The sequence below is a fragment of the Pavona decussata genome, unplaced genomic scaffold (assembly GCF_977016875.1).
Source record: "Pavona decussata unplaced genomic scaffold, jaPavDecu1.1 SCAFFOLD_53, whole genome shotgun sequence".
In the NCBI taxonomy this organism is placed as follows: Eukaryota; Metazoa; Cnidaria; class Anthozoa; order Scleractinia; family Agariciidae; genus Pavona; species Pavona decussata.
In genome coordinates, this window is record NW_028145475.1 from 1,665,393 (window position 1) to 1,689,355 (window position 23,963).

The 23,963-nt window shown below is 41.0% G+C and overlaps 1 protein-coding gene across 1 annotated transcript; it reads left to right on the forward strand.

Moving 5' to 3' along the window:
* The first annotated feature begins 8 nt into the window (after positions 1-8).
* On the forward strand, positions 9-23,208 carry LOC146480403 (eukaryotic translation initiation factor 2-alpha kinase 1-like). The gene is made up of 18 exons (XM_085109565.1): positions 9-277; positions 3,294-3,455; positions 5,644-5,672; positions 6,373-6,480; positions 6,904-6,965; positions 7,217-7,334; positions 9,248-9,328; positions 9,996-10,107; positions 11,157-11,223; positions 12,457-12,602; positions 13,329-13,555; positions 14,279-14,372; positions 15,494-15,594; positions 16,286-16,457; positions 17,585-17,676; positions 18,803-18,940; positions 19,679-19,774; positions 20,320-23,208. The coding sequence occupies exons 1-18, from the start codon at positions 196-198 to the stop codon at positions 20,548-20,550; spliced, it is 2,118 nt and encodes a 705-aa protein (XP_084965691.1). The 5' UTR covers positions 9-195; the 3' UTR covers positions 20,551-23,208.
* The last annotated feature ends 755 nt before the right edge of the window (positions 23,209-23,963 follow it).

The following is a 23,963-nucleotide window of genomic DNA, read 5'->3' on the forward strand; positions in this document are numbered from 1 at the left end:
TCGAATGATGACATGTCAACAGAAATGACAAGACCATTCGAAAGTGAAAATCAGGCTGAGCTGGAAATTGTGAATTCCGGAAATGTACTCATTTTAGAATTACAAAGCTTTCGGTAAAACCTTGCTGGCTTTGTTCTCTCAGGTTCCGAAATGGAGAAGGAATTTCGTTGTACTCTTTAGCAGTCTTTAGCCGCCATGGCGTCCAACACGAGGTCCAAGTGGACCCGTTCCAAATTTGAGTCTGCTCGTCTCCCATCTCGTTTGACAGAGTTCCAAGGTATGCACCACAGTCAACCTAAAAGCTATTTTTGGTCTTTGTGGTTTCCACATTGTAATTTTCCTGTTTAACAAGCTTAACTGATCGCATTGTAAATATTGAGTCCATTTACAACAAGCTAATACGTGCTGTAAGTTTACAAACTTACTAATTGACGTTTGATAAGCTTATTTAAGGCTTCTTTTAGCTTTATCCAAATTATTTCTTAAATTCCAGAGTGGGTAAGTAATTTACTTTAATTCAATTAATCATTAGCATCTCTGTGAAGGTGCACAGCTGTACAAATTTTCAACACTAAACAGTTTCAATATATGTACATGTAACAGTCATGTTTTAATGCACCTATCAATTTAAAGCCGGCGGGGGGGGGGGGGGGGAGGGCAGGGCATGGGGTGGGGATTTGATTGTGATTGTTGTCCCTGGGGTGGGACTTTTGACTGATCTTGCCTTCCCGGGGGAGGGGATATTTGAATCTGTCTTCGCTCAACGTGGGGATATTTGAACGTCGACCTGAGGGAAAGAGACTGAGACCAAAATTATTTTTCCCGTGTCACGCATGTGCTGTATGTCAGCTCTTCAAACAGCTTCAAACAGCTAGTGGTTCATCCTCGTTCCCAGAGCCTCCGATCTTTTGGTCAGCGGTGGGGACGAGAATGCTAGTGGTTCAACAAGTAAACAATCGAGCGTCAGGAACTTTGCCAGGAGTGTGGCAAGGCCGATCCTCTAGACTGCGAAGCGAACACGATTTCCTGGATTTCATGCGATGGTTGTCTTTTATGGTGGCACATAATCTGTGTTCATCTTGAGGAAGATGTTTCTAGTGGAAATACAAGGCACTGGCTTTGTTTAAGATGTAGCGAGGTCTGATAAATCTTCTAGTACAAACGTTCATTTTCGCTGACAGTGTTATATCGTAAAATTCTACTGACAATTTGTGATGGTCGATACTCAAGTTATGAAATGACTTCAGTGCTATATGGGACTAAAATGTTTTAAAAAATGATCTCGCATTTTAATTATAGCTGCCAATAATTTATTTTATGCTGTTTTATGAGAAACAAGAATAGAAGTAAACTTAAACCAAAGACAATTTTAAGAGCGTTTGATATTCCAGCGTTTGAAACTGTTATTCTTGTTTTAATAGAGAAACAGCTTTCTTTCATTTTGAATCGTTATGCTTTCTGCAGCCTTTGCAGAAAACACGAACTGTTTCCCACAGATTCTGTTGATTTAGCTCAGTGTTGACTGTAATTCAATATACAAAGTGTTTGAGACGCAGATTGAATGGTTTATTAAACACGTGCCTTTGAAGATGTAGCAACGTTAATTCGTGAAAATTATAGAGTTCTATTTCGACCTGTTTTCCCTGCGTCTTTCTTGCATCCGGCCTGGGGATATTTGACAGCCCGGGGTGGGGAAATTTTTGTGCATTTGACTGGAATGGTTTGCCCATGGGTAGGGAATTTGACGGCAAAATTTTGAAAAATGTCAAATCCCCACCCCATGCCCTGCCTCCCCCCCCCCCGCCGGCTTTAAATTGATAGCTGCATTATAATAATATCAGGATGTAATTTATTGATTTGTACTGGTGATATCATGGACGTTCTAGGTAGCTGAAGCTTTGGTCGTTTCCCTGGGTGTTACTCCTTGGAAAGGGGCAAATTCTGCAATCACCTGACCCCCATACACTTATTACCAAAATAAATAATACAAAAATAACGATAAAAGCTTATAAGGCACCTGACTTAAATACCTTACCACAAAAATATATACTCAACCTTTTCCAAGGCCAACATACAGGTTACATGTATTATTTCAGACTAGTGGGCATTGAACTTGTTCTATTGAGACCAAAATCAGGTCATAACCTGTATAATTATTTATAGGCATAATAATTTTTTATTTCAGTCTAAAAAGTCTAAAAGCCATCCCCTCTTGGTAGCACTCCCAATGCACCATATTTTAAGATGTCATTGACCCCCTTTATTTGGTATTGGGTTTTTAAGCTAACAACAACATGCAACATTATTGGATCATTGCAACATGAGGGTGTTAAAAGAATTAATGATGCATGGCCATCTTGATGTCATAACTTTGTTCAACGTGTTACAATAGCTGGTAAACAGTCAATAGCTGTTTGTGTCACTCAATGTTATGAAGTGATGCAAACAGCTGTTGTTTGTAATTATAGCTATTATTAAATGTGGCTAAGTGTAATTTAAGCTAAGTTAAACACAAAACATTGCTGGTCATTGGCCTCCCCTGTCATGGACATGCGAAGTGGTTGGGGTTTGCAGGGGGCTGTGTGGTTTTACAGCGCGGCTTTTAAGGTCAACTCATTCTCACGTACACTTTTGCCGTTTCAACTGTGCTTGGCGATTTGTTACTGGACTGAAACTTGTCAAACTCATCAATAAGTCATGAAGAATAAACAAAGGAAATCATTACTGGAGGTTTACAATGTAGATCTTAATTATCATAAAATTTGCTGAAGTTTTGCTTTGAATTTCTCCAAGAATTATTTATGTTTTGAGAAGCTTTATAAAACATTCGAAAGAGTAGTGTTTCATCCGATTTCCAAACACCTCAAAATTGGTTTAAAAACCTTGGCATCCCCTTGTTTTTCAAACCACTTGTTGATGTTTGGAAATTGGATGAATCACTCTTCCTCTGTTTGATACATTACATGAAGCATTGCAGAAGATAACGATCACCACCCCCCCATGGAATGTCTTTTGAATTTGTTTGTTTGGATTCCTTTTTTGACACCCCCTTTCCCTCAGAATTTTCAATGACTTCCCATGAGGAGTGTGTTGGGGGGGGGGGGGGGGAGGAATGGAACCATACCATATAATTATCCAAACTTTATTTCATGTTTTCAGATAATCTTTTTCTTAGACAGCTTGTCTGTAACTTGATTAAAGTGAAAAATGTTATATCTGATGACCTGAAAGCCGACTGGGTCAATAGACATGTTGATATACATTGTATTACTGTACTTGCTTGTTTTTGGTAGACGCAGATGTCTCCGACACATTCATTGGTAACAATGATCCAACATCTAGTGTCCAAGCGTTGGAGGGCAGGGTTCCCAACTATCTGTTATTAGTGTCTTTACTTGAACATCTGTGTTCTTTGTATGAGAATGATCCAGAAAAGAGCAAGAAGATCTTTCATGGTAAGATTAATAGTTTGTGTTGACACTATACACTGTAGTACATTAAGCCCCATATAAGTTTATACATGTAAAGCCTTTTAGCTCCATGCAATAAGTAAAAAAATAGTAACAAGCATCTAAAACAAAATATTCCATCACATTATTTCCATTGCGTACATGGCACACATTGACATTCCAATCCTAGCAGTATGCAGGACGTTTAGCCCACGAACCTAGTTAAATGGCCTTATAGCTCCCATGAGTCTCCTGTAGCTCAGTGGTAGAGCATCCAAACTAGCAACTGTAAGGTCACAAGTGTGACGCGGCTGTTTGGAGCAGGCAGATTTTTTTTTCCGAGTATGCCTGTGTCATTCTCTGAATAATATATCATTCTCATCTAATTTCTTGTTACAAAATTTATCCCTTGGATAGTGCTAATCGGGCTTTCAGGAACAGAAACTAATCGAAGGATACATTACAACTTCACGCCGATTTAAGTGTGTCATTCAGAAATGGGAAAGGCCGCTGGATTTTGTAGCTTGAAGGCTCGTTTTTAGACCTTTGGGCATTCACTTCGGGAGCCACCGAAAACGTGTTGAATAAGTTCGGTTTCATTCGTTTGGAAAAAAGTGAGATCTTTTGGATGAGGACCTAAAGAGACTTCAAAGGAATGGAACAACAATAGCGCAATTATGCGACCACGAGCGGCAGGGTTTATTATCGTATCCTTTTGTTCTTGATGTGTGAAAAACTACATAGAATGACCTGGGACTTTACATGCATTTAGTTTTTTTCGCAAAACATTTCCAAGTTCGATATGTATTTATGAAAATAGAGCATTTTGAGAGCTTCAAAAAGAGATCTTGAACGAGGCTTTTTGGTCAATGTAGGCCGAAGTTCTATGTTTGTTTGTTGATCGGCAGTTCGAACTGCAAATTTAATTTATGCGAACCCATCTTCTTCCGACATGTGTGTGAATTCCCGAAGGTATTATTGCAGAGAGTCCTGAATGAAATTTAACTTCATCCCGAAAACGTTGCTTTTTTATTTGTATTATTTTTAATGAGAAGGCCGATTTGATGGCTGTAAAATGTGGTCTGAAGAGTTTCTGTGGTTGAGATTTCTCAACGACGCGCCTTCTGACAGCCGACTGCTTCTTCTCTTTTAGAATTTGAATTATGGAAGTTATTCCCTACAAAGTTTTTTCGTTTCAAGGAGGGAAATTACGCGGCGAAGCCGCTGCAGCGAGGCGCGAAGCGCCGAGAGGAAAAAAATTTTTCCTCTTTGGCGCTTCGCGCCGGTGGTGCGGCTTTCGCCGCGATTTTTTGGGTTGAAGGAAAAAATAAACCTCTGGCACCCAGGGTAGTGCTTGATCATAAGCATAAAATAAACTTTAAAGGTTAAAAAATTATCAAAGAAAAGTTGCAGTCCGACAGCTTTAAAAAGTTTTTTTTGTGTATCGAACTGAGCTATTGTTCGTTCTCAGATGATAAACAAAAGGAAATTGTCACACTTTTCCTCAAAGGGCCTGCGATTTCTATAGTTGTCTTACATTCCCGAGTGACATCCGACGTGAACACCGATGAATCGGCAATGAGTCTAAACAATAGCATGAATATATGAATACTTAACGACCCACAAAGCGTGGGTACACACTTAAATCGACGTGAAGTTGTCATGTAAATTTTATTCCTGGGTTAAGGTGATCTAATCCTTGATTAATTGGCTTTCCAGGAACCGGGGTCTGGCTTTCAGAAAATGTCTATCTAAATGTACATCCTTTTTTCACGTTTTTCACATCATCCTAAGGCTTCAATATTATTGTAAATTTTAGGTTGTGTAAAATTGACAGTGAGTTTTTTTGCAGGATATTTACATGTCACATGTGTTTTCCACAGGTCTTCATCCAATTATAGTGCATCTTGTTGGTTAACTGGGGGCTGGTAAATGGTTGAGATAGAAAAAGGGCAGTTGTATGTCATTAATCCTCAAGACAAGTACTGATCAAAAACCTGTCTTAACATTTAAATACAGAACTTTGTAAATCCTGGCATTTGTCAGATTGTTAGATGTGTATAAAGATGGAGTACTGAATGATGCATGTTTACTATTATGACAATGATGTGCTACATACTGCTGTTACTATGGTGTATATCGATGTCATTTAATTACGGTAATAATTATTTTATCACGTTCTTCCTTTTCACAGTTCTTTGTCAACAACTTGCAAAGATGAAGGTACATATATACAAAGTTTATTTTGTATATCTAATAATATACATTGTTGCCACAATCAGGAAAAGTTGGGGAAAACATTTCTCAAGGTCAGCGAAAGGTCAGGGAATTTTCCATCAAGGCAGGGAACTTGTAAATTCTAACCCAAAGTCAGTAATAAGTCATGGAATTTGATTTTAGGCTAGCCACTGGGTTTGCAAACGAGTTTACTTGTTGGCAAAGGTAAGGTTTTTCCAAAAATTATCTGTAAAGGAGCTGATTTCTGTGACTTCATCGTTGCCGATTTATTGCCTAAGGATTTCAATGTCTTTGGTAGTCAATGAAATAATAAAATTATTGATTTATGGTCAGGGAAAAGTTAGCAAACTGTTTTTCATTTTGGTGAGTGGCAATTATATACTTTAAGTATTAGTACTCGTCAACACTACATGTAATTCCTTGTACTTGTGGTGCATGCATGCATGCCCTCTCATGTCACATGTACTTGGTGCTGTCTTTCTTGTTTCTCATGCACTGAAGATTTTGCCCACTTTCAGGTTTGCCTCACCCCCCCCCCCCCCTCTCATGGCAGTTGGGGGACTTAATAAGTTATACCTCATGATAACTCAGTCACAGACAGTTGGTCTCAAAGTTGACATTTGTATCTTAAGTTTACTTTCTTTGACTGTATTCCTAACAATAACACATTCATGTTTCATCTCAGGTTATGCCTTCCTTCTCGTTTCTGGAGGAATTCAGTGTCATCAGAGCAAAATACAAGACAGCCTTCAGTGACCTCATGCAAGCTGCTGCAAGAACTACAGGAACAGATGTAACATATTCCAAAATATAATTATAGCTGTCTAACTAATTTGCATCTGTGATAATTACTCTCATTTAGCAACTGAGATGCAGGCGTTGTTTTAGAAATTTGCTTGTGAGGACTCACTGGATCCCCTTGGGAGGTTTTGGAGGACCAGTTTTCACAAAATTGGCCTTGAGATAAAAATAATGAAGTTCTGGTACTCACACATAACTGATGATGTAAAGTAATGTTTTGAGGCATCAAACTTGTTATTACAATAATAGTCAAAAGGTTACACATGTGCCTAAGACCAGATTATTGTTTTTAATGGAGCTGAGTTAGGTTTCTCCATAATACTCACTTTAGGTTTCAAGGCTAAGACATTACTAGTACTGAAAACAGCAAATCACAACAACTTTATTTTCATTCATTTTTCATTTTTCATTTCAGCTGCATATTAAGCTTCCTCTGGGTGCAAGAAGACCAATGTGTGGCCCATTTACCAATCACAAGTAGGCTGTAGATAAGGACTTTACTAGTGGTGGTAAAATTGTTTATTGCTCTTTGGGATATTTTTTTTCTCAATTCAAATCCTTAAAGTTGTTGGCCAAAAGTTGAAATAGCAAGCCATTTTACTGTAGTATTGAAAGTAGATTTATTCATTTGCAAGGTTATTGTAACTGAATTAAGTTACATAAAACTATTTCAAATTTATAATTTAATTGTTCCTAGTGTTTGACTTGTAGCTTATTTGCCTTTTCAGGAGTCTGTCAGCCCCTCAAAAAATGAATGCATTGCTGCAAAATGGATCTTCACGCTACAAGGAGGAGTTTGTTGAGATAACAAGGCTGGGAAAAGGGGGCTTTGGCAGTGTTTTTAAGGTTTGAAACTTTTTCTAATTTAGTCAGGTTAACAAATAATTAAGCAAGTAAAAATTTAACGAAAAAATCGAACAACATTTCAGAGTCATCATAATATCATTTTCGAGTTAAAAAATGTTTAAAAATAAAATGGTGTCGTGATGGCCCTGAAACATCATTCAAATTTATCATTAATTTTTACTTTCTTATGTTTTACGAAACCTTTATTTATAACAAATAATTGCCATTGTTATGACGACTGTGAACAATAATGGAGCCTTCACTAATGCCTTCCATGACCATGTAAAAATGAACGTCCCATTTCAATTAATTTGTAGATGTTATTGAACCACTGAAGATGTGACACATACTTGTACTGTCCTGATTATGACCAGCCCTAAGACCACCATGTTGTTAGAGGAGAAGGAGGAACAGGGAAGGTCGAATGGGGGAGGAGGGAAGGTGGAATGGGGGAGAAGGAGAAGGAAGAACAGGGAGGGGGAGTTGGAATGGTGGAGCAGGGGAAGAAAGAAGAGAGAAGGTGGAATGGGGAGGAGGAAGAAGAGAGAAGGTGGAATGGGGAGAAGGAGGAAGAGCTAAGGTGGAATGGTGGAGCAGGGGAAGGAGGAACAGGGAAGGTGGAATGGGAGGAGAAGGAGGAACAGAGAAGGTGGAAAGGGGGACAAGGAGAAGGAGGAAGAGGGAAGGTGGAATGGGGGAGGAAGAGGGATGGTGGAATGGAGGAGGAGAAGGAGGAAGAGGAAAGCTTGAATAGGGGAAGGAGGAAGAGGGAAGTTGGAATGGGGAGGAGGAGGAAGAGGGAAGGTGGAATGGGGAGGAGGAGGAAGAGCTAAGGTGGAATGGTGGAGCAGGGAAAGGAGGAACAGGGAAGGTGGAATGGGGGGAGAAGGAGGAACAGAAAAGGTGAAAAGGGGGACAAGGAGAAGGAGGAAGAGGGAAGGTGGAATGGGGGGAGCAGAGGAAGGAGGAAGAGGGAACGTGGAATGGGGGAGGAAGAGGGATGGTGGAATGGAGGAGGAGGAGAAGGAGGAAGAGGAAAGCTTGAGTAGGGGAAGCAGGGGAAGGAGGAAGAGGGAAGTTGGAATGGAGGGGGAAGAGGGATGGTGGAATGGAGGAGGAGAGGGAAGAACAGGGAAGGTGGAATGGGGGAGGAAGAGGAAGAGGTAGGGTGGAATGGGGGAAGCAGGGGAAGGGGGAAGAGGGTAGGTGGAATGGGGGAGGAGGAGAAAGAGGGATGTTGGAATGGAGGAGAAGGAGAAAGAGGAACAGGGGTGTTGAAATGGGAGAGAAGGGGAAGGGGGAACAGGGAAGGTGGAATCCGGGGCGAGGAGAAAGGGGAAGAGGGAAGGTGGAATGGGGAAGGAGGAGAAGGAGGAATTAGGAAGGTGAAATGGTGGAGAAGGAGGAAGAGGTAAGGTGGAATAGGGGGAGGAGGAGAAGGAGGGAGAGGAAGGTCGAATGGGGGAGAAGGAGAAGGAGGAATTGGGAAGGTGAAATGGTGGAGAAGGAGGAAGAGGTAAGGTGGAATAAGGGGAGGAGGAGAAGGAGGGAGAGGGAAGGTGGAATGGGGGAGGAGGAGGAATTGGTGGAATGATGGAGAAGGAGGGACAGGGAAGGTGGAATGAGGAAGGAGGAGAAGGAGGAATTGGGAGGGTGGAATGATAAAAAAGGAGAAAGAGGCATGGTGGAATAAGGGGAGGAGAAGAAGTAGTGAGAGGGAAGGTGGAATGGGGGAGAAGGAAGAAGAGGGATGGTGGAATGGAGGAGGAGGGGAAGAAGGAATTGGGAAGGTGGAATGGGGGAGAAAGAGGAAGAGGGATGAAGGAATGGAGGAGGAGAAAGGTGTACTAAGGTGGAGGGTGAGGAAGGATGTCATATCAAATTATTGATAGTGATTTCTCTTTTGCTTTCAGGTAAAAAACAAACTTGATGGAAGGGAGTATGCCGTGAAGAAAATTCCCCTCAAAGAAACTGACCCTGAACTTTGTTTGAAGGTAGAATGGATATTTGAGATAATACAGTCATGAAGCTTCGTTTATCTTTCGTGGTTACCAGTTTCTTTTTGCAGATTGTGACATTTTTACCAAAAACGGTGTCATCTACATCTGCATTTAGTAACTGTACATCATCGTGCAATGTCCAAAAACAATAATAATGAAACGTACATGCATTCCATTCAATTGTGATGGTCTTCCGTTTCCTAATTCTTTCATCTCAGTTAAAGTATGTGCATGTGAATGAACAGCAACCGTGTTTTGCTTTGAGCATTTTATTTGATGCAGACGTTAGCTTTTTCAGCCTCAGGGGCTGCTAAGAAAGGAGAAAAACGTCCAGTGTATTGTTGTAGCTTGCTTTCAGTACCATAACCTGACAGGTACATTGTAGGGGTTAACTATTGCTATTCCCCTGGATGTGATTAGATTCCTTTGCACGTTTGTGGGCGGCATATTCGTTAGATCATGCCTAATGGTTTTCCAGAATCTATTTTTACACTTTCCTCGAGAAACAACCTGGATCAAACGTCTTTTGTCCAAGGAAACAAAGTAATGCCATATGTCAGGCTCAAACCACAATACTCGCAGTAAAAATCCGATGTGCTCTTGGACATTCAGCCTTCGTGAATCATACAGATATATTAACGTTTCTTTTTCTTCCCAACAGGTTCTGCGAGAAGTTAAAGTGTTGGCACACTTGAGTCACAGCAATGTTGTGGGGTATCATGCAGCATGGTTGGAGTATGTTACAACAGAAAATGCTGACTGTGCATTACCTAGTGAGTTATTTCTGAAATCAAGATAACTCGAGGAAGTCAGGCCTTTGATAGAAGTGGATTTAAATCGTTCAAAATAAAAACTTCAAAACTTCACTGAACAATGCTTGTGACAGCACTGACAGGTATTCTTAGTTTTCACGTGACGTCACCAAATTCTAGAATTCAAAACTGGGAGGCCTAAAAAATTTTTACCTTCATTCAAGGAAAGATTACCTAAAAATATGTCTGTTCACAATTTCTTAGCTCGATGTTGTGCTTCCTTTTGAAAATAGAACAGTTTCAATTTCCGAGTTTCCATCGTGCGTGACATCAGGAGGACGGCCGTGACAGAGCTTTTCCGTATCTTAAAAATGACTCTTCGGGTGATTTTCAGCATTCTAAACAATTTAAGTTTGAGGAGAAATATTAATCTAAAAATTCGAAAATTCACAAGGGCAAACAAACCTCTTGTCTGGCAAAAGTGAACTCCAGATGTTTTTTCCTATTTCCGGCCGCCATGTTTGTGCCCCTCAGATGGACACAAACATGGCGTCTCCATACTAAGCTCTATAAATTTATGTGGAACATTTTGTCAAATAACTCGAGTACGGAATGCCGCACAGACTTGACACTTGGACAGATGCTTTATTTATTTATCCTCTATACCATGTCAATTTCTTGACTTCATTCATGGAATGGTTTCGATTTTTTGTTTTGCAATGGCGTGACAGTGAAAACCGAGAATACCCCAAACTATAGATTATTTTTAGCTCATAATACATACCAGAACAACCCAATATAGACTGAGACTCAGACTCCATAAATGTGTTAAATTAAAACATCCAAAGAAACCACATCACAGATAATAATAAATAATAATCGATCATAGATAATAGTGGATTACTATTTTTCTTTCAGATACAAAGATCTTTCCAAGACCAGTTTGCTAACGTAATTTCACTGCAATTGACCAAATAGTCACCAAGTTATGATTCGGGGAAAGGGTTATTAAGTTAGATATTGATTTTTGTCACGCGCAGAGCCTAAATGAGTGTTAATTCCCTTATCAGGAGTGGCCACTCTTCCTACAAGTCTTAAGGAGCTGAGTGACTTTTCTTCCCTAAATGGAGTTAACAGGTACAAATGACTTCTATTGTAACTCTTTTTTCGTAACGACAGTGGCCCAGGCCAACCAAGAACAAATCTCCAATAGTTAACAAGCGTCCACACTACAGTGAAACTCACTTGTTGGCACTAAAACCTACATGCACTCTTAGGCCCAGTTCAGACGCCGAACTTTTCATGAGCCGAACTTAACTCAAATTAAGGTCGGCCCAAATCGCGAAACTCCCGCCTTTTGATTCAGACGCCGAACTTAATTTGCTTGAAGCAAAACATGCTCTCTACGAGAGACAGCATTTGAAATACGTTATAATAATTTATGCATTAGGTTCGGCTCATGAAAAGTTCGACATGTGGATCAAAGCCGTTCCAAAGCCGAAATTCCCGGCTGAGCCGTACCTAATTAAAGCGGCTGTTCTCAACTGATTCAGACGCCGAACTTTTCATGTTCTTAACTCAAGGTATAAGGTTCGGCTCACGAAAAGTTCGGCGTCTGAACTGGGCCTCAGTGAGTTTGAATCGGCGTAAATGTTTACAAGCACTAATGTAAGTTCATACTTTTGCTCTTGGTCTCTACGTGTACATTTATCTATTTTATTTATTTTATTTTTATTTTCCAATGATTATTATTTACAGTGATAATGGCAGTTCATACTAGTACTACGCCCAGTCCAAACAACCGCGAGAGTTATTATACACTTAATGAATGTTCCCGAGGGAAACAGTTAGTTTTGTTTTCACGAGAATCTCGATGTTTCCCGAGACGAAACGTTTCTTCGGCGGATCCATTTTGCAAACAAGTATCTGGGATAAACAACAAGCCGAGATTTTCCCGCTCTCACTTAACCAGCTACGCTGGCGGGCAAAAACATCACACCACCTTCTGTCACCATGTAATCACGTGCCTGACCACTACTCAAGTTATTCTTTTCCACCCCGGGAAAGTGTGAGTTTTGTATTGTAGCCGCGCGGGCACCATTTGATCGTAGCTTCCATCATGTGACCAAAAAAGAACCAATCAGAGCGCGCATTAGGTCCTACGTAACTCCAGCTATATTATTGTAACAACATAAATTGACACATGAGAGCTCAAACTGTATATGTACAGACTGTAACTTTCATTTCGTCGTAAAGGGAAAAAAAATTTACCTACAAACAAGATAATCCCCACGAGACTGCCCCTTAACAGCCTCGTGCCCACTTGATAAACCCCATCAACTGTCATGTTCTCTGATTTCTGTTTTTCAGAATAATGGAAGTGAGCACAGACAGTCAGAGCAGTATAGTGTTTGAAGGCTCATCACAGGAGCCCTCCACCAGCGGTATCATGTTCTCAGCTCGCAGATCAAGTACTGACTCGGTTGGGACTGGGAACCAGAAGCGTGGTGCACAAGGTACTATTACATTGAATTTAATTATAGAAATTACTTTCCAACTTGAGTGCTGCAACGGACGATCAAATCCGGAAGCCCGCTTCACGTCAAACAGTTTTATTCTTTACCCTGTGCGGTCCTCCATTTTCTTACTAGGGCTAACGCTCAGAGGGTTTTTCATGGGTTCATTTAGCAATTTGACACACAGACCTGAGTTAATGCCCTGATTCATCATTGTGTCCTTAGTACTAGTGTTTGTACCCTTCACATTCACATTTCCCGCAGTTACCGCCATAATCATCCACAACTTGCTGCCGTCTGACCTCGAAGCTCAGTCGATAGAGCAACGTAAATCAAATGCGGAGGTCGTGGGTTCGATTCCCACCGAAGTCGGAAATTTTTTCCTTTGTCTCGTGCGATCTCCCATTTCCCTACTAGGGCTAACGCTGATAGGGTTTTTCGTGGGTTCATGGCACGTGAATAAGTAAGGTCCCTGATTTCTCAGCGGGAATGCGGTATTTGGATTCAACAGTGATTTGATAAATCCAGTGGTCAAAAGTACAGTGTAGTTGTAATGTAACAGGCGATGAATAACACAGCAAAACTTAGATGCCAAAAACACGCTGAAATAAGTGACTACAAAGTGAGCAAGCTATACTGGAGAGCTATTTTCTCGCTCGCTGCTTAATGACAAACAATCGCTGTTCTTTGCTAAGAGAAGCCCCCTTGTCAATTTTTTGTTTACAGCCGATGGTCGCCTGGGTAAGAGTCTAAGGAGCAGCACCAGTAGTAGCCGTAGCAGTAGGGCTCCATATCATACGTCACAGCGCAGCATGCGCCGATCAGCCTCCAGCAGTAGCTTAGGTTCCATGGCAGGTAAAGATGGCGACCGTGTTGATGACGAGCCAAGCGAGCGGAGCGAACAGAGTAATGCATTTTCAGGGAACATCCTAACGAGCACGGCTGTTAATAAGGTACCATGTCCAGCTGTTCCAGCTATGAAGAAGCGATTTTCCTGTTCTCTAACGAATGTGGTCTTTTAAAGTATGCAGTTTTCAATACAAAGCAAACCGCGCTTTGTTTTGATTTTGGTTTGGATCGCAGATTAGCAGCATCGAGATAATATCGTTTTTGTTCTTCCAGCTATGCCCGCTAAATCTGAGTTTCTTTTCTCCGATGTCTATGGGTGGAAAATTAGATTGGTTAAGTATGAAACCTGCTTTCTCTAACTGATTAAAAGGGCATAATTATAAGTGAACTGGGGAGTAGGGATGGCGCAGTGGTGAGAGCATTCGCCTCCCACCAACGTGGCCCGGGTTCGATTCCCGGACTCGGCGTCATATGTGGGTTGAGTTTGTTGTTGGTTGTCGTCTTTGCTCCGAGAGGTTTTTCTCCGGGTTCTCCGGTTTTCCCCTCTCCTCAAAAACCAACATTTCCATATTCCAATTCGATCTGGAAACTGAGGGCCACAGGTTTGTCAGTTGTGACAGACTGTACTGTGTCACTCTCGTTAAACAAAGTTAATTAAACCTAATGAATTAATTACTTCAGGGAATCTGTCATAACAGCTTTGTGGTTTACTTGTCATCATTGCGTTTGTGTATTTCTCGTTGTCAGATGTTTTCTATGTCATTCTTGCGAGCTAAAAACTGAGGAAATCGCTGACAAATCATAACAACGATAATATTTTTTTCTAGCGCTTGGGAATGGTGCTGTTCATTCAGATGCAGCTGTGTACCACAACACTCAGAGACTGGCTCGCCAAGCGTAACGATGAAATTTCACGGACTGGTGAGTTCACGAAAAAAGCTGAACACATCAAGACAGGGAACAGTAGTCTCTAAAATGCAAAACAGTCCTTTTGTCTGTGGAAATCCTCGCAAAAAGCGCGATCTCGCGAGGTGCAAAGCACCCGAAAGCGTGGATTCTCGCGCGCAAGCCTCACATGGTGTCAATTTTCATTTCCTCGTTCGCTCCAGATTTCCTTTTGTAGACTGCGCTCGTTCGTACTTAGCCTGCGTCTGAGCTGGCGGGGTGTTGAGTGAACAAGCAGCGAACGCGCGAGGGGAACACCGCCAAAACTTTTCATCCGCACGCGGACAATACCGCCAGCTATGCAGGTTAGCTCATACTGTGGACCACCGCGAAAAGTACGGATCGTGTTGCCCTCGATGTAGTCTCCTTTCTGGCAAAAAGAACGGCTCCCGAGGAGACAAAGACGAGATACTATTTCCCGCCAGAATCGCGTCGAGATGTTCAGAAACCATGTTGTTTAGTAACTTGAGGTATAACTGATGATTTCGTCATGTTGTCATGACGAAGATCAGAGTGCCCACAAGTTTTCCAATTGGACAGTAAGAATCGGAAGCGTTTTAGGTGCGAGAATTTGCCTAAACTAGTGGTCGTTTGCTCGACAGCATCGAAGGAAAAAATATATTTCTCTATTGATAAGAACTGATTATCGAATTTTAACCGTCACTATTGCTGTCTCTCAAACTACTACAAATCTTTAATTATTCTGAGCACCTATCTCGGCCACTCTGACCGATCGACTGAAGAGGTAAAGTCCCCAGATCGACCAGTAGACATACCTTCACACTAACTGACTGAGGAACAGATGCGATCCGATTTTGTTTAAAATTAATACCAGCAGATTCACTAGCAACTTTTGTGGCTTTATAAGTGTCGAAATTAGGGATCCCTGATAGAGGGTTCCCCTCCACCGATTTAAAATCAGCAAATAAAAAGGGGAAAATAGGTGTGTGGTTCGGTGGTGTGGGGGGGGGGGGGGGGGAGGGGGTAAGCACAAGAAGAATTGTTAAAATAGACAAGCTGACTAAGGAACAGATGCAATCTGAGACAGAAACCTTCAATGCTAGCCTCACATTTGCCCTGTTTCTCCGCTTACCTAGGTAACGGAGTCAACAAGGTAGCCGTTATGGAGATATTCCGTCAGCTTGTGGAAGGAGTGCGGTACATTCACTCTCAAGGGCTGCTTCACAGGGATCTTAAGGTAAAATTGGAAGTGACAGATAATCTTTAGAGATGGAACATCATGACCATGAATCTTGTTTTTATTACTGTCATGTTCGAAAACAACAATAAATCTGTGTCCTTGAAAATAGTTTCAGTAATTATACATGTGTTGTTTCTCCCATTAGTGTACTAATTGCAGTTCAGACTTGAACATTGAAAGTAGTAAAGGAGAGACCCAAAGATACGTACATTTGAGTGAGTTTTGGGGACCAAAGCCACCACCTAGAACACTGATAGTCGACGCAAAGTACAACGCTGGCCAAAAACCCACCCCTCCCTGTATAATGTTATTGTTGGCCATTCAAACCGGTTAACCCTAGTTTGGCGGGGAAGGGAAGGTGAATGTCGTCGCTGGTTGCATGTTGTTAAGTGTTTTCAGGGGGGCAACTTGCACCGTTTGCAACGTCTTACATGGTTGGTCGAGAGAACAAGAGAACGAACAACAGAACAATGCTTCCAACCCTAAAAAACAGTGCAGCTGCAGGTTATCAGGGTCCAGTGAAAATAGAGCTTTTGAAAAGTGCAGGTCTACTGTTTTCAAGACGTTTGGCCAACGTTGCCGGTCATAATACCCAAATGGCTGGATGGCTTGGATGAGTCAACCATACCTTGGTCGTTCTCATACAAGGTCCATGTTGACGAGATTGTTTTATCATTCTATTTTTCAGCCAAGGAACATCTTTCTCCAAGGTCTTCGACACAAAACAGAGGATAGGCCAACTAGGTTCCAGGTCAAAATTGGCGACTTCGGTTTGGCTCGAAAGGAAGTGGTCGTGAGTCCTGGGGGCAGCAGTCCGCTGGCCAGTTTAATTGAGCCGCTCACCCCGCTCCTTCCTCCAGGTATGAAGATTTTTAATAGCTGGTCTTAGTTTTACCGTTCCACGCGCGTCGTATTGGCGTTTTAATACTTCTATTCCAATTCTATTCCTTGCGGTTCTCAACTTGGTGAAATGTTGAATTGTTCTAAAGTGTGAGCATCCAAATGAGTTACGGGGGAGAATCTCTTATGGTACCGTGAATTCTGCTGTACAAAATGGCTCTATCATAGAGACTTCTGTTCTTGGGCCATCGTAGCTTGATCACAAAATAAGTACAAACAGCGGTGATTTATTATGTTTATCACCGCTGTTTGTATTTTAAAACGACTCTAACTTTTTAGTCTGTGGCTATTCAGATGAGATCTACTAAGCAACAATTTCCTGTGGTGCTGCATGAAAGGTGACTCTGCCTGTTGTGATTGTGAATGATATTGTAAAATTTTTACCAGTCAAATGAAACCCTCTGAGCAGTGCTCTCATCTGGTGCTGGGATATTCATAAGTATGTTATTACCAACGGACCATGTACAGTTGGTCGTATTGACCAGTGATCGGATTTGCGAGGTGTTGTAGATAACAAAACGTGTCCATGTGGTTTTGTTTGGGCAAAAAAAGTGGTTTAACTCTAGGCCAATAGATGGGCCTGGGAACTAGTGCCTTAAATGTTGGCAGGGGGCTTCAGCATTTCAGGCACAGTAGGGAGGTCTCCATGGCAACCCATGGAGCGGGAACCACCCCTTCAGGTATCCGCCTACTGTTACCGTCACACTGAAATGAATTCACCTGACCCAGTAATTACCAAACACACAAACCGAGAGGGTGGGTGGGCTGGGAGCAAGACTCCGCAACGATTCACAAGAAAACAAAGCAGTAAGTGATCCGCAATGACGTCACAAGCTATGAAGCTCGCCCCAGGGATCACCCCACAGGCAACGAGCGCTCAAGGGGGGACTGCTGATGGCATTTACAATAAAAGTAAATGTGAGAAATCCAAGGAGATCCAACGTTGACTACTAGCAGGATCTTCATCCACGGTTTTTGCAGTTTATTTGGTTATTTACAATAACGTAGAAATGCCTGGTCGTATTAACAGGGTGGTCGTAAAGCAGTGTTCCATTGTATCCAATGTTCTCATTTTTCTCATTTGCAGGTTTTTCGGGTAAAGACGCCCCTACCGCTGGAGTGGGTACATGTACGTATGCATCACCCGAACAACTGAGGAACAACAATTACGATAACAAGGTGAAGTAAAGTTAATTACACGCGATGACGCTTTTAGTAAGGAGATAATGGTTACGATTTTCGGGAGATTTACGACCGTGACATTTTTCGTGTTATGTGCATCTGTCGTGGGGTCATTTTACAAACGCCAGCCATTCGTACTGAAGACATGACGTAAGCAAATCAGACTGACCTGGCAGTCGTCAGCCATTATCCCATGCACCGTTTAAATCGCCCTTAAATTTGATTTTAAAAACCGGCTGCAGCAAATTATCAAGTGCTGTATGAGTACAGATGTAGAGGAGTGGCTTGATTTGTTTTAGTGTCAGTGGAACAAACAATGGAAATCGTGCTATTAAGAAACATGTAGTACTCATGTGACAGACAAATGATCTTCTTTCCAGACGTAAGTCGGATTAGTCTGGTAGCGAGTTGCTAGCCTGCAGGATCGATAGAGCCAATAGCTTCCTGTGCAGTGATAGAGAAAGAAACTTGGTAAATTTTCCTTTTCAAAGCCTTCCATAATTGAGGTAATTATTGAAGTTTTAGTAAAATTATTGTGTAATAGCTACACGCACAAACCATTTCAGCCATTTTCAATGTTACGTTCATAGCGACTATCTTTCGACGTGCTGGCTAGTAACCAGGCCTAAATCTTAAATATAAGCACAACTGATTTTTTTACGGTTGAACTCGGATTTGGGTGATGAAGATGGGTTTATTTACCACTAAAACACCCATCCTTAAACAAATAGTCACTGCACAGATCAATAAATTGACTGTTTTAAAAGTTAACGCCTGCCGAACAAAACGGCGGAATTCTACCAGACGTCACGGACTAGAGCCGATCGAATGCGTCCTTGAAAATCGTTGAAATTTTCCAGTAACTTGAGAGCCGTGTAACTTCAGCCATTTGAGCTGGTCAGTAGTTTTAGTTTATTTGTGGTTTCGTTTACCCGTACACTGTAACGGCAAAATTTTTCATCTGGATAGTTACAACGGTCTTTCAGCTGTTTGCGTAAGATTTCAATCGATGATATGTCAAAAGATCGCTCAAAAGATCCCTGTACAACCATTACACTGGAAATGGCTGCAGTCTTAGGAAGCAGATGTGATATTTATCTAACTCTTTTCCCCTCGCGTGCAGGCGGATATCTTCAGTTTGGGTATCATCTTGTTTGAATTGTTCTGTGCCTTTGGTACTGAGATGGAGCGAGTAAAGAAAATCAAGGATCTCAGGCAAGGCAGAATACCTCAGGAGTTTTGCGAAAAATGGCCTGAAGAGGTGAGAACGATATCTTTGGTCTTTTAAATATTTTTCCGTGCTAAAATAGGAGTACAACATTCAAACTCCGCGATTACGGACATCGTTAAGACAAGAGAAAGTGTGACCACTTTCCGTAATCACGAGATATCTGTTATTAAGCGGATGTCGACAGGGACAAAACTAATGCCCTCTCTGGAAATACACGACATACGATCCTCTTAGTAAGTTAAACATCATAAAAATGAGAAAACATCTTTCTTACCAGCCAATTAGCGGATGAGCCCAGCAGTTAGAGTAGTTTTTCAATTGAGTGCCATGAAACCAAATCCAAAGTAATCACTTTGGCCAATCACAACAGACGTAAACAGTGCAATGAACCAATCACAACTTGAAGCAAATGCATGTATCTGGTGCCAGGCGCGGGAAAACACGTGCGACCGGCCAAGACACGATTGGTTTTGGTTTGGTTGCCCATTGGTTGAGAAAATGACACGAACTTTGCCAACCAATCATACAGCGTAGTTAAAGCAAAACCAAAGCAAACGCGAAATTACTGTCGACCCTCGATTGAAAACCGCCCTATGCATGAGAACGCTATTGTTACGAAACAACAACAAAAAAAAAAGCTCAATGCAAAATGCCCCGCACAGTATTTCAAAACCTCCTCATTACCCACTGTTCATTGACTCTCCATAAAACACTTCCTGATTTAACAATAGACGTGGTTGTTCTAATCATTCTGTCCTCCCATCTTAGTCCAAGGTTATTCAGAAGATGACGACTGAAAAGCCCAGCGACAGGCCAACCGCCGAAACACTGCTAGAGGTTAGACTGTTCAAGGAAAAGCACACGGTAAGGCTGGACTTGTTTTGACTTCTGTAAACGTTCACTGTGTGAGTTATCTTTTTGACATATGACGCATATCCGGTAGCCTTAACGCAAAGCTAAAAGAAATTTGATTTAAACTTTACTGACTACATATGAGAGCCAACAAAGCGACCAGGAGTTTTAAAACTCGCTTTGGCCAGTAAACTTGTAAAATAAATTTTGATGACATTCAGCGCTCCCAGGACTAGAGTACTTTCCCGCGAAAAGTTGCCTGTCCGTGCAGTAGTTAGCTTAGATACAAATGAAACTCTTGAGCAATTTGCAATAAGCGAAGGAGAGAGGCACTGGGGACTGCTCTGTACCAACCAAGAAGGATGTCATACAACACGTGACACGACACGTCAGGTGGGACTGTTGCCCAGTTCCCTTCGGTCATGGACTATCACAGATGTCCTCTTGACATAAGTAAGTATGGTTAAAGGAAAACTAGTAAGGCAAATTTATGGTCACACTTTGTTATTGAGGTAAACGAATTCAGTTGAACCCTTATATTTTGCATTTCATGACAGATGAGCCATCACCTCAGCGAAAAAGTTGAAGAACAAGCGTCACAAATCATCGAACTGAGGAAAATGTTGTTGACAAAGGATGAAGAACTGGATGCCAGAGTAGACGAGATTGGTGAGCTCAAGCGGCAGTTGGAAGAGAGAGACGAATTGCTCAGACGGATGTTAGACAATCTCTGCAGCACGTGCAACCACAAGCTTGTCAATCAAGTGGAAGAAATGGATACAGGATGACCTCAGTATGCATAAGGGGGGGAGGGGTAGGGATAAAATGGTATGTTTTCTCAATACGGTCTTTTTAAGAACCTGAAGTGAATTACCGTAAGGTAGAGGGTGAGGATTAAATCCTGATTGACACTTGCGAAGCGCTTTTACAAATGCAAGTGCAAGTATTTGAAAACATCGAAAAGGTAAATGCAAACACAAGCGCAAGAAAAAGGAAAATTTTCCTTTACCTGCGCTTGCGTTTGCATTTGTCTCACGTGTAAACACCGCTAGACGCAAGCTCAAGTGAAACGTGACATATCCGCCATCTTGCATTTCCGTTACGTGTGAACATCACTTGCCTTTGTATTTGCATTTACGTTTGTGCGCGTCGCAGGTGGGAACCAGGCTTGATGTTGTGTATAGAAAACTCAAAACAGGATGTTGCAATCTAATCTACTCAAGCTATATTACGCAATACATCATGACTTCCTTATTTGGAAAGCCCGCGTTTTCACAGCATATGAAAATCGTACTTGTCTTGTCATTTTCTGTCAGGCAATTGGAGTTTTTATCCTATATTTGAGTTTATATAAAACCATTATTCCCTACAATCAAAAATATTTATGAACTCGTAGTAAACAAGGGGCACTTAAGTTCATATTCCACTCGATTCCGTGGAATAAATATTTTTGTAGGTTTATTGTAGGATTCATTTCGAAGGTAGAAGTTTGTTTGCATGATGTCGTTTTTTTTTCTTTTCGCTGAGAAATTTGGTTTTACTTTGCACTTTCTTTTTATTATTTATTTAACTTTTTTTCTCTGATGCAAGTTATGTGTTCTTGAAAAAAAGGATTCCCGTTCACCCATGAACTCAAAATGTAAGATTTTTCGGTCAAGCATAGTATCAGGGATCCAGCTTTGGCATTTTTGGGAAAAGGCTGGACATGGTGGCTTTAGCTCGCCAAACTATTAATGAATTCGTCTTGAAAATTTATAGAAACTCTTTTATTGATTGGAATGTTTTTCGTTCTGAAAAGGAAATTTCCTAGCTATTTTTGAGAATGGTGATAGAAAATCGTTCGCAACGAATAACAAATGATACTTATTTACGATTGATATTTCAATATATATATATATTAATATTTCAATATATTAAAATTCTTATAAAGTAAATAATAAATCTTTGGATAAGTTTTGATCGAAGTAGGAGGGTGGGATTAAGTTGCATTTGCAAACGCGATTTTAATGTCATCATCACACAGTACTTTACAATACTTTATTATTAATTCTCCCCGAGGGTTTTTTCAGAAGGGTTTTTTTTTATCATCATCATCATCAACACTTTATTTAATTGCCGTTGCATTTAGCACATCAGTGCTAATTGTGGAGACCAGCAATGAGAGAAAGTACCACTACCAATAGAACATAAACGTTTTTAGTAATCCCAGTTGGCAGAAGGCTGATCATCTGGGTATTGACATAGCGTTGCCTAGGATTTGAACACGAACTACCGTGAAACAACCCCATGTGGCCGGAGAGCAGTACTTGAACTTTTATAAAAACCGTTTAGTGCCGTAACCACTAGACCACGCCGTCTCCGTGGTTTACAAACTTAAGTTTGCCCAAGGAGGTCCCTTTACACCAAAGAATATTTTTCCTTTGATGAAACCTACGATTGGTTACTTGTGTGATCATCAGTAATCGTCGTGATTGGCTCGACTCGAGCTTCAATGTCCATCTACTTAACATTTGAAAAGTCCTAGGGACTGATTTAAATGGATGCCTTCTGTCATTGGCTTACAGATTATCGACCAGGAGGTCATGTAGTTAGTCTTTTTAAAGGAAAGTTTTAGTTTAGCTGTCATAACGTATTTTATTATCGTGGTCGTTTCAGTCACCGTTTGGGTGGTTTAATGTATAGGTATGGCTTAGCGTCAAACTTTGTGCCTTAATTTTCGAAAAGAAATATATAATTATCTCTATTTGATTATTTTATGGACCTTAGGCAACCATAAGGTAAATGATAATGAGAAAATTACGAAACGAAAGGTATAAATGAGTCGTGCTACACTGTATGGCGTACTTTACACATGGGTTTATTCTTAGTAGTTAGCTTATGAGGGTCGAGTGGGTCCCCTTTGGAGGTTTTAGAGGGTCTCTTTTCACAAAGAGAGCCCACGATATTTGAACTTTTCGTCTCACTGAAATCATAAATAATAATCATGAATAACAAACAAAGGAAGTCACCACCGGCGCGCGGAGCCCCATGAGTAAGAAAAATTGGTAAAGCAGTCAAAATTTGCGGGTAAGTCAACTGTTACCCTCTGACGTCATAGTTTCGCAATGTTACACCCTCATGGGCTTTTGGCGGCAAACAGTTCTACTGTTAGATGTCATGTGACAGTGAACTAGCCAATGAATGCGTGCCCTTTGGCGGGAAAAACAGCTATAACAATTTTATTTGTGATAAACCCTGCCATTCTCAATTTTTTCATTAGGCTTTGTTAATAGACGCGATTTATTTCTCGGATTTGTCTTGATTTTATTATTTTTGTAGCAGGGTAGGTTTTTTTACAATTTTATTTATGTTAGAAATTGTACATATGGTTGTAAAATAGCTGCATTTTTGTTTGATTTGAATCAAAAATTGAAAAAATAAATAAATAAAATGTGATGAAATGGTTACTTTTATTGTCTTGTAAGCTTATGCAAAAACTACCAACGGCCAAGGTCAGACTGTTGAGGGAAATGGCATGTGTTTCCTGTTGAAGAAGAAAGCGGAAAGGGCTCCGTGATTATCAAGGAAGGACCCGGATATTTTGAGACAGTGACTCAACTAATTCAGGATTACTGTAAACTTTGAATTCGATTTTATAACTTCTCTTTTAACGTTTGCGTATTGACCAAGATTTAGTGGTGAACGAAAGGTCACGTAGTGTGTCTGCGCACACTTTTGTCAACACTGTTGGTCATGTAAGCCACATTGAAACTGACATTTCTTCCGTTTCTGCGAGAACAGTTCTGAAGCTTTCCTTTAGTTCAAGTAAACCCGTTATCCACTGTTTAACGTACCGGTAGGGTATTCCGGAGGATTGTATTCTGCTGTGGAAACGAGGTTAGCCTTTTTTTAAGTTCTCGTACCGTTCTCGTTTCCTTAATAAATAGTTTAATTACTATACAACGAAGACCGCTTTCTGCTTAGAGAAACAAAATATTTTCTATAGTCGTTTTTGCAGAAAATAAAATATTTGCCTGCATAGTAAATAGTCTCGAAAATAGTGTGTCTTCTCTTATGCCTGTGGTCATTATAGTCGAGTAGTACTGGGGCTTGGGGAGGAGTCAATTGTAATTATGCGAACCCCCTCCCAGGTTGTGTGGGTGTTATGTGACTTGCTGCGAGGTAAGTTTGACTATTTCGTTCCTTCCGTCCCTCTTGGGGC

What these genes read in the sequence shown, in the direction of transcription:
- LOC146480403 (XM_085109565.1), top strand. Translation starts at nt 196, where the DNA reads ATGGCGTCCAACACGAGGTCCAAGTGGACCCGTTCCAAATTTGAGTCT. An exon ending in ACCCTGAACTTTGTTTGAAG is followed by an intron (nt 9,329 to 9,995) that starts GTAGAATGGATA and finishes TCTTCCCAACAG; the next exon opens with GTTCTGCGAGAAGTTAAAGT. An exon ending in CACCCCGCTCCTTCCTCCAG is followed by an intron (nt 16,458 to 17,584) that starts GTATGAAGATTT and finishes TCTCATTTGCAG; the next exon opens with GTTTTTCGGGTAAAGACGCC.